This window comes from Bison bison, unplaced genomic scaffold (assembly GCF_000754665.1).
Source record: "Bison bison bison isolate TAMUID 2011002044 unplaced genomic scaffold, Bison_UMD1.0 scf7180017864518, whole genome shotgun sequence".
NCBI classification, from domain to species: Eukaryota; Metazoa; Chordata; class Mammalia; order Artiodactyla; family Bovidae; genus Bison; species Bison bison.
The window spans coordinates 13,975,911-13,987,456 of NW_011495071.1; the positions used below are offsets into that span (position 1 = coordinate 13,975,911).

Here is an 11,546-nt window from a genome sequence, read left to right on the forward strand (position 1 = left end):
ATTTCACCATGTATATGGCTATCAAATTACATAGCTTTTGAAATGTACTAATATATAAAGATTTTAGAGGCCTTTTCATTTTTCTATAATACAAATTGCTCTATTTCTACACATAAAGAGAAAGTAGCACAGATATTAATGATTTGAAATTGTATTTGTAACAAAAGTAAATTTCTATTTATTCCATTTTTAAAAATTTTCTCAAACAAACAAAATTACCTACGTGGCTAGATCTTTGATTCTCCACCAGGTGCTGATGGGGAAATCTGTTGTAATTTTTTTTGTTCCATCTGCTGTACAACCTAGTGAATGAAAAAAGAATGTCTTAAAAGTAAGTATTATTTGATTTTCTCTGCTATGGATGACCTTTGCCAAAGCACAACAAACTAATTAAAAATTGTTTTCCAAAATGAGATATTCATATTCTAAAATTTAGGGCAGTCAACAATGCCATTTAAAAAATACTAAAATTTAAATATAACATCTAATTGAAATATTATAGTACCAAAACAGAGGCATGTAGCAAAGACCCTAGAATCCTTTTCAATGCCACAAGCATTTTACAGAATACCACCTGATGGTATTCCAGCTTCTGAGCCTCAAGTTGGTCATGCTGACGTTGTAGGTCTTCTTTTTGTTTCTGAAGCTCATCTGCCTTTTTCTTAAGTTTACTTTCTTGTACAGAGATAAGATTTTCATATTCCTTCAGTTCTTCCTCTGTGAAGAACTGTTGATGGTCCAATGTCTAAAAGACAAAAAAAATGAGAAAAGAATAACCTTAGAAATAAAACAAAAAGCTCTGATTCAGCTTTCAAATTCTGTGATTAACAAAGTACAAAAGAATATCTATAGTATTATATCTTTGGGGTAAGAAAGAAGGGGAAAAAGAAAATACATACTTATATTTATCCGGGCAAAAAGTATGACAGGAAGGAAAAATCCAGAAACTACTGAGACTGGTTATTGGTCCATGAATCAAGGTAAATTGGAAGTGGTCAAACAGGACATGGCAAAAGAAAACATCGACATTTTAGGAATCAGTGAACCTAAATGGACTGGAATGGACAAATTTAATTCAGATGACCATTATATCTACTACTGTGGGCAAGAATCCCTTAGAAGAAATGGAATACCCTCATAGTCAACAAAAGAGTTTGAAATGCAGTACTTGGGTGCAATCTCAAAAACAACAGAATGATCTCTGTTCATTTCCAAGGCAAACCATTCAATATCACAGTAATCCAAGTCTATGCCCCAACCAGTAATGCTGAAGAAGCTGAAGTTGAACGGTTCTATGAAGACCTACAAGACCTTCTACAACTAACACCTAGAAAAGATGTCCTTCTCATCACAGGAGACTGGAATGCAAAAGTAGGAAGTCAAGAGATACCTGGAGTAATAGGAATATTTAGCCTTGGAGTACAAAATGAAGCAGGGCAAAGGCTAACAGAGTTTTGCCAAGAGAACGCACTGGTCAAAGCAAACACCCTCTTCCAACAACACAAGAGAAGACTCTACACATGGACATTACCAGATGATCAATACCAAAATCAGATTGATTATATTCCTCAAAGCCAAAGATGGAGAAGCTCTGTACAGTCAGTAAAAACAAGACCAGGATCTGACTGTGGCTCAGACCATGATTCCTTATTGCAAAATTCAGACTTAAATTGAAGAAAGTAGGGGAAACCACTAGACCATTCAGGTATGACCTAAATCAAATCCCTTACGATTATACAGTGGAAGTGATAAATAGATTCAAGGGATTAGATTGCCTGAAAAACTATGGACAGAGGTTTGTGACACTGTACAGGAGACAGGGATCATGACCATCTCCAAAAAAAGAAATGTAAAAAGGCAAAATGGTTGTCTGAGGAGGCCTTACAAATAGCTGAGAAAAGAAGAGAACTTAAAGCCAAAGGAGAAAAGGAAAGATATACCCATTTGAATGCAGAGTTCCAAAGAATAGCAAGGAGAGGTAAGAAATAGATGAAAACAATAGAATGGGAAAGACTAGAGATCTCTTCAAGAAAATTAGAGATGCCAAGGGAACACGTCATGCAAAGATGGGCACAATAAAGGACAGAAATGGTATGGACCTAACATAAGGAGAAGATATTAAGACTAGGTGGCAACAATACACAAAAAACTATACAAAAAAGATCTTCATAACCCAGATAAACACGATGGTGTGATCACACCTAGATCACATCCTGAAATGCGAAGTCAAGTGGGCCTTAAGAAGCATCACTACAAACAAAGCTAGTGGAGGTGATGGAATTCCTATTGAGCTATTTTAAATCCTAAAAGAGGATGCTGTTAAAGAACCACACTCAATATGTCAGCAAATTTGGAAAACTCAGTAGTAGCCACAGGACTGGAAAAGGTCAGTTTTCATTCCAATAGCAATGCCAAAGAATGTTCAAATTATCACACAATTGCACTCATCTCACAGGCTAGCAAAGTAATGCTCAAAATTCTCCAAGTGAGGCTTCAACAGTATGTGAACTATGAACTTAAAGATGTTCAGGCTGTATTTAGAAAAGGCAGAGGAACCAGAGATCAAATTGCCCACATCAGTTGGATTATCAAAAAAGCAAGAGTTCCAGAAAAACATCTATTTCTGCTTTATTGATCATGCTAAAGCCTTTGACTGTGTGGATCACAATAAACTGTGGAAAATTCTGAAAGAGATGGGAATACCAGACCATTACCTGCCTCCTGAGAAATCTGTATGCAGGTCAAGAAGCAACAGTTAGAACTGGGACATGGAACAACAGATTCCAACAGGGTTTCAAATTGGAAAAGGATTACGTCAAGGCTGTATATTGTCACCCTGCTTATTTAACTTATATGCAGAGTACATTATGCGAAATGCCAGGCTGAATGAAGCACAAGCTGGAATCAAGATTGCCTGGAGAAATATCAATAACCTCAGATATGCAGATGACACCACCCTTATGGCAGAAAGTGAAGAGGAACTTAAAAGCCTCTTGATGAAAGTGAAAGAAGAGAGTGAAAAAGTTGGCTTAAAGCTCAACATTCAGAAAACTAAGATCATGGCATCCAGTACCATCACTTCATGACAAATAGATGGGGAAACAGTGGAAACAGTGGCTAACTTTATTTTTGGGGGGCTCCAAAATCACTACAGATGGTGACTGCAGCCATGAAATTAAAGGACACTTACTCCTTGGGAGGAAAGTTATGACCAACCTAGATAGCATATTCAAAAGCAGAGACATTACTTTGCCAGCAAAGGTCTGTCTCGTCAAGGCTATGGTTTTTCTAGTAGTTGTGTATGGAGTTGGACTATAAAGAAAGCTGAGAGCTGAAGAACTGATGCTTTTGAACTGTGGTGTTGGAGAAGACTCCTTAGAGTCCCTTGGACTGCAATGACCCCAAACCAGTCAATCCTAAAGGAAATCAGTCCTGAATATTCTTTGGAAGGACTGATGTTGAAGCTGAAACTCCAATACTTTGGCCACCTGATGCGAAGATCTGACTCATTTGAAAAGAAAGACCCTGATGCTGGGAAAGATTGAAGGCACGAGGTGAAGGGGACCACAGGGGATGAGATCATTGGATGGCATTACCAACTCAATGGACATGAGTTTGAGCAAGCTCCAGGGGTTGGTGATGAACAGGGAAGCCTGGCATGCTACAGTCCATGGGGTTGCAAAGAATTAGACAGGATGAACAACTGAACTGAACTGAATGAGATTGGTTACCTACAGAATAAATAGAGAACTGGGTGGTAAGGACAAAGAAAATGTGAGAAAGAAAATCATACTTCTTTGAATAAATCTTTTTTGCACAGATGTGATTGCTGGTAATATGTCAGTGTTTCACATGCTCAATAAATAAATAAAATTCATAAAGACAGAAAACTTCTCCATATTGAATACAAATAGAAACAAATAAATAATATTTTTAAGTGAACAAAATACTTCACAGAAGGGGGAGGGGAAAAAACCAACTAATCCAAGAAACTTGTGATCACAGTATTTAGACTATATGCACTTAGGCTAAAACAATGACAAAAAATGTAAACAAATATTAAAGTCTGGTTTTTCAGAGATATTGATTAGCAAGTCTGAAACTCTTTGTAAATCCTATGATTGAAGAAATAAGTAAATATTATTCCCATCAAAAACCTTACAAATATTCCCTTGGTCCTGGTAATACTACATTGAGAATCTATTTTATAAAATAATCCTGAACACAGAAAAACTTTATATAAAAATGTGTTAATAGCAGCACTGTCTTTTTAAGTAACAATAAAAGACTGGAAATAACCTAAATGTCTAACACTCAGAAAACAGTTAAGTACCTCCAAAGTTATTAAAACAATGCTTACCAATACTTTTGATATGATGTTGAATGATTCTTTTTTAAGGATTCTGGCACTGGATTAGACAAGTTACTTTTCATATTACCAAAGGTAAAATAGTAATTTTATATTCAGAAAACCTGGATGACACCACCTTAACCAAATAATCAAAGTTAACCTAGCCAGTTATGGAAATAATCAGCAGCATATGCTTCTTGACATGATGCATTTAACATCAGTGATATTCCTACCAAAAGTAGGAATCATAAAGAAACAGCAGACAAATTCAAACTGAGGATCATTCCACATAATAACTGGTCTGTACTTTTTAGAAATATCAGTTACTTCATGACTTCCCTGGTGGCTCAGAAGGTAAAGCATCTGTCTACAATGCAGGAGACCTGGGTTCGATCCCTGGGTCGGGAAGTTCCCTGGAGAAGGAAAAGGCAACCCACTCCAGTACTCTTGCCTAGCAAATCCCACAGACAGAGGAGCCTGGTGTCCATGGGTCGCAAAGAGTCAGACACGACTGAGCAACTTCACTTCACTTCACTTCATGCAAATAGAGGGAGAAAAAGAGGGAGGTAGTGACAGATTTCCTCTTCTTGGGCTCTAAAGTCACTGCGGATAGTGAATGCAACCATGAAATCGAAGACATTTGCTTCTTGGCAGAAAAGTTATAACAAACCTAGATAGTGTGTTGAAAAGGAGAGACATTACTCCTCCGACAAAGGTCTGTATAGTAAGGCTATGGTCTTCCCAGTGGTCACATACGGCTGTGACAGCTGGACTGTAAAAAAGGCAGAGTGCCAAAGAATTGGTACCTTTGAACTGTGGTGCTGAAGGAGAATCCCTTGGACAGCAAGGAGATCAAACCAGTCAATCTTAAGAGAAATCAACCCTGAATACTCGTTGGCAGGACTGATGCTGAAGCTGAAACTCCAGTATTTTGGTCATCTGGTGGGAACAACTGATTCATTGGGAAAGTCCCTGATGCTTGGAAAGATTGAGGGCAGAAGGAGAAGAGGGTATTGGAGGATGAGATGGCTGGATGGCATCACCAATGCAATGGACATGAACTTGGGCAAACTTCGGGAGATGGTGAGGGACACAGAGGCCTGGCGTGCTGCAGTCCATGGGGTCACAAAGTCGGACCCAACTGGGTGACTGAACAACTTTTTAGAAATATCAATGCTGTGAGATACAAAGACTCAGAAACTTTCAGATTCACTAGAAAGACAGTGCAACTAAATCCAATGCATGATCTTGGATTTCCCTTGGTGAAGGACAATACAGGGAAAATTGACAAATATCTCAACAAAATCTAGAGATGAGAGAATAGTATTGTGTGTAGCATTGATAATCTTACTGTGATTATATAAGATAAATCTTTGCAGAAAAAACACCCTCAAGTATTTAAGGTTAAAGCAGCATCATGCGGAACTCTCAAAACAAAAAGGTGTTCAGGAATTCCTTGTTTATTCTTGCAGCTTTTTTTGTAAATCTGAAATTAAGTCAACGTGAAAAAGATATGTAATTATCTATTGATCCAGTTCAAGGGAATTCATGTTCAAATAATCTGAACATTCTTCTTCTTCACCCATGTCCAGAAATAGTTCAAATGTTAGACAAAAACTTAAAACCAAAAAAGAAGCTGATTTTTTTAGTTTCAAACTAAGATGGCCAACTGTCCCAATTTGTCCAAGACCATCCAGGTTAAAACGCTGAAAAGTTACACATCCTGGGAAACTCCTCAATCCAAGGTAAACCAGGACAGTTGGTCACCTTATTTCAAACTAACTAAAAAGGTAATTGTATTTTATATAGGAAAAGACAATGCTCTCCTTCCAGTCTACTTTGGTTGGTGCCTCTCGACCATTCTTTTCAAGACGTGTCTGCACTCATACACAGTAAACTGTGATATAAATTCAAATGCCTTTGGTGGGGAGCAATTTGGCAGCTATGTTTAGAAACTAAAACCTGCTCATAAAACTTGAGAAAAGTTCTATTCCTAGGAATTAATCTTAGGGAAATCATCACAGATGCCCCAAAATACATGAACAAATGGATAGTTATCACAATGTTATTTATCACAGCAAAAAAAAAAAAAGTCTAAAACCTGGAAGAATGGCTATAAAAATTATGCTATCACACAACTGCATACTAATGGTCATTTTTTAAATCATGATTTTGAGACATGGCTTTGGAAATTTGTCATGAAATATCACTAAATTTTACAAAACAGAATTTCACAAAGTCATTTATATAGTATAAAGCCATTTAAAACATATATAGATATGAATTTATACATATATGTAAACGAAAAATGGGACAGACACTATTTATACACTGTATGCTATATATATGCATAATACTAAATACACAAAGGATTTCCAAACTTGCATAACACAATGCATAATTTGTGTCTACTTCTGGATGGTACAATTACATGTAACTTCCAATTCACTCTTTGAATGTATCCATATTTTTAATTTTCAAGAATGAACATTATTTTACATGTAAGTACAATTTTAAAAAGACTTCTAATTACATGCAATGTGATTATTAGTAGAGATCAGCTGCCACAGCTTTTCAAGAAATCGAGTTCATTATTTTATAGTGACATTTTATGTGAAAAGCCAAGATGGTATAACTATCCATGCAAACATAATGGCAAATAAAAGTTAAAAGGGAATAAACTGAAATAAATTTCTTGAACCATACATCCCATTTCAAGTAGGTTCTCTTACCTCCCAGCTATCCGGCTCTAAAAATTCCTTTTTTTCTGTAGCCTTTAAAAATTCATCTAGCGTCACCAATCGGTCTTTGTTAGTATCAACCTGATTAAAGGAAAATGTATATGGAAAATAAAATAACTCTTTCTCATTATTTAGACACTAGAAATTCTTCTAATAGATGCTGCTACATAAACATACAGCAATTAGCATTAGCCTAACATCCATAGAAACTGAGGGAAAAAAAACAGAACACTCAATATCATACTAGAATCAGAAAATAGATAACTTTCTCTTCTATATAATTCAAATTTGAAAATACCTGAAATCCCCAAAGATCACCAAGTTTGAGTCTGCTGATATGGCTGGTTAGACTAATATTATTTTCCTTCCTCCCTACACCATTTATAATTCCTTTTGAAGCTAAGTGCTTGGGCACTTAGTCCTCTTTCCAGAAAGAGGACTTTTTTAGGCAAGAATAAAGGAGTTTAAGTTAAATGCTCACAGCATTTTTTTCCTAAAAACAAACAACTAACTAAATCAAAGATGAAGTTGACAACCTTTCCAAATCCTTTTCAGTGGCTCTTATAAACTATGGCAAATTCAGTTACAAAATTGAACTCTATGATGGCCAAATAAATTCATTCGTTATGTAAGATGCCAGCACTCAACAGAAATCCCAGTTTACCATGAATAGCTCAAATATCAGGTGAAAAGCACTGAAGCAAAGCAGTGGGCTTGGGGAATTCCCTGGTGGTCTAGCAGTTAGGACTCCACACTTTCACTGCCAAGGGTCTGGGTTCAAGCCATGGTCAGGGAACTAAGATCCCACAAGCTAATCACACAAGCTGTGCAGTACAGACAAAAACAAAACCATGGGCTTAAGTTATCCTGTCTATGATAGCTCTTTCAGAGTTTTTAGCTTAATAACATGAACAAGAAATAAATATTTATTGTTATAAACCATTAAGGCATTGAGTTTTTAATTTCTTAGCAAAAATTAATTTTTTACTTCTAAAGAATGTTTTATAGCATTCTTTTATATGCAGAGCATCTTAATCTTTTAAAACACTTTAAAGTAGTTACAAAATAATTTTATTTACACTAAGGGAATATACTGACTTATAAATCAAAAATGCAAAATACAATTATATATCTATTCTGTATATTTGTTTTCCATTTAACAATAAGATTTATTGCAAGAACTTGAATCATCCACAGAAGTAACAGGTAAACATTTCAAACATACCTCATTCATTACATGTTCCCTCATTCTAAGCCTTTCTTCCTCCATTTCTACCATATCATCCTCTTCATTTTTGGGGTCATATACTTTCTCCAACTAAAAAGAAAATTTTAAAACCAACATAAAAGAAAGGAAGATAATAAAAGGAAAAAAGAGAGAGCAAAGCCACTGAATACTTAATGAACTCATTTACCTCTTTAGTAAATAGGGCTTCTAATTCTTGTTCATCTAGGAAGCCATCACTATTGACATCTAAAGTTTAAAAGTTACAAATGCAAAAACTGGTTTTAATGCCTTAGAAAATAGATAATTAAAGTACAACTAATTACAAGTGGTTTGCAAAAATATTACTTACATAAAGCAACAACATGCTACAGAAAAAGGTTTCTTTCTTTTTATGAAGCCTCCAATCAGTCCAACTGATAACAATTCACTACTTACTCATAATTCACCATAGTCATTGAGAAAAATACATGTTAACCAATTTTTCCCAAAATATAAAGCAATGTGCTTTAAGACTATATTTTAGTATTACAGCCTAATGTCTGTGAGATGCAACCTAGCTAGTCACAGAAATACCTTCACTTTACAGAGAAACTTGCAGGAAGTCATATAATGATTAAAAATAAAAGCAAGTATAAAGACAGCTACTGAACTAAAATATTTTATACTACAGACCAGTAATAAAGACTATTATACTACCCTTGAGAAAAACTCTAAAGATTTACTACCAATAGGACTCAATTAGAAAAGTTTAGCAGAAATCAATTAAGACTAAAGCATCTATTATTTTTCAAACAGAAGATATAAATATTAATATTTGTATCAACTCTGTTACCATGTAATTTGAAAAATGTCTTGGGGTCGAAGTCATTAGGATCCAATCCATCAGCCTCTTCCCACACTTCTTTAAGTTGATCTTTGCTTCCCTGTGAATCAATTTTTAAAAAAACACATAAGACAAACTGTAATCCATATATAGAGACTCAAATGCAAAATTGAAAAACTATAAAAAATTAACTCAAGATTTTAAGAACTAATAACATGATAAAATTCTACTATCTGGCACAAAGAAGTATCTTCATTTAATTATGATTTTATATATATTTTGTTTTGTTTTAATTAATTCATTTATTTTTAATTGAAGGATAATTGCTTTACAATATTGTGTTGGTTTCTGCCATACATCAACATGAATCAGCCATAGGTAAAGTCACAGTCCTTACTGGATGATTAACTTTAGGATGATTTTCATGTTTTTTCTTCATTTCTGCAAATTTAGATTCTTCTTCTTTTCTCTTTTCTTCACTCAGTGTTTTTAAATATTCTCTCCTTTCATGTTCCTTCATCATTTCATATTTTTTAAATTCTTCATGCCGAGCTTTATCATAGTGTTCCAGATCACTTGTAGCCTTTAAAGCAATATTTAAATTAAATAAGAAGATGTGCTTACAAATATGAATAAAAGCTTCTTCCATATAGCATACTCTCTAACAGAAGGTAGTATTCAGTTCAGTTCAGTCGCTCAGTCGTGTCTGACTCTTTGCGACCCCATGAATTGCAGCACGCCAGGCCTCCCTGTCCATCACCAACTCCCGGAGTTCACCCAGACTCACGTCCATTGAGTCAGTGATGCCATCCAGCCATCTCATCCTCTGTCGTCCCCTTCTCCTCCTGCCCCCTATCCCTCCCAGCATCAGAGTCTACATACTCAACTTTTGTTTTAAATTCTACCCTTCTAATTCAGTCATTATTATTGTTAGAGATGGGCTTCCCAGGAGGCTCAGTGATAAAGAATCCATCTGCCAGTGTAGGAGACGCAGGTTCATGCTCTGGGTCGGGAAGATCCCCTAGAGAAGAAAACATCAACCCATTCCAGTATTCTTGCCTGGGAAATCCCAAGGACAGAGGAGCCTGGAGGGCTACAGTCCATGGGCTCAAAAAGGAGTTGGACATGACTCAGCAACTAAACCAATCAACACTATCAGAGGTGTAGGCATTCAAAGAAGCTAAAAGTTCAAAGCTAGTTTCAACCTTAGAAAGTTCCACATAAGCAAGTAATATATAAATTTACTTTAAAAAGAAGAAAGAAGAGACTGTATCAAATCGGTATCATATAGAGAACTAGAATGGTTTCTAACAACTTAACTAAATGTAAGAATACCCAGACTAGAACATCTAGTCTGCTAACTCCATACAGTATAACACAGGAGGTCTACGAACTGCTATCTAAAATTCCTGAGGCCAGATATATTTCAATATCTTCAAGATTTTAGAAAAGATATGGCATATATGCAATATTACGTAACACTAATGAAGAGTATAAATAGATTAGTACTTCCTTATCAAAATCTATGAGTACTCATATTAAGTAAGCTAGGAAAAAAACTATAAACAGCCTTATTAGAATTCAAGCCAGGTGTCCATTTTTATAGTATTTTGGATTTTGGAATTGTTGGCAAGGGATTACGTATCTGTATGTCCACATTATTATCTGTACTAATAAGGGTTATACTATCTCCCCTTAAAGATATTCTAGACAGTGTACAAAAGTTATACTACCATTTCATGGAATTTGTCAAATTACAAAATCTCAAAGGTACAATAGAAACAATACATTTTGACAATTATTCTCACCGCTTTGATTAGCATATCTAAATCTGTAGATTCAAACTTGTCAGGATTCAGGTGGTTTAGATGATCAAATTGTTTTAGAAGAGCATGGTGGTCCATACCTGTATCTGAAAGAAAATGCGAAAACTGTAAACAATAAGCTACTAGAAGCTAGAATCATTAATATAAATGATACATAAGAATAAAAATTCATATTTTATAAGAAAATTTGACATTTTAGATTAAAGATTAATTATTTTTTTAAGAATATTGCATACATTGTTATTCTAGGCAAAGATAATACCCCTGAATCTGGAATGGAATACAATTTAATGTGTGCATTTTAATGTTATTTCAAGAAAGACTAGTTGACTATCAGTGTAACTTCCAGTAAAATCTTTTTTCTTCTTTTTAATTTATTTTTTATTGAAGGATAATTGCTTTATAGAATTTTGTTGTTTTCTGTCAAACCTCAACATGAATCAGCCATGCTGCTGCTGCTAAGTCGCTTCAGTGGTGTCCAACTCTGTGCGACCCCATAGATGGCAGCCCACCAGGCTCCACCGTCCCTGGGATTCTCCAGGCAAGAACACTGGAGTGGGTTGCCATTTCCTTTTCA

The 11,546-nt window shown here is 35.3% G+C and overlaps 1 protein-coding gene across 1 annotated transcript in view; it reads right to left on the minus strand.

Moving 5' to 3' along the window:
* NUCB2 (nucleobindin 2) overlaps positions 1-11,546 on the minus strand; it is a 40,871-nt gene that overhangs the window by 431 nt on the left and 28,894 nt on the right. Inside the window, exons 6-13 of the mRNA XM_010830529.1 lie at positions 10,952-11,055; positions 9,541-9,726; positions 9,153-9,243; positions 8,508-8,566; positions 8,318-8,410; positions 7,084-7,173; positions 575-745; positions 220-302 (exon numbers count right to left, since the gene is read on the minus strand). Of these exons, the coding sequence (XP_010828831.1) occupies positions 228-302; positions 575-745; positions 7,084-7,173; positions 8,318-8,410; positions 8,508-8,566; positions 9,153-9,243; positions 9,541-9,726; positions 10,952-11,055 (869 nt within the window). The 3' untranslated portion in view covers positions 220-227. The remainder of the gene's footprint in view (positions 1-219; positions 303-574; positions 746-7,083; positions 7,174-8,317; positions 8,411-8,507; positions 8,567-9,152; positions 9,244-9,540; positions 9,727-10,951; positions 11,056-11,546) is intronic.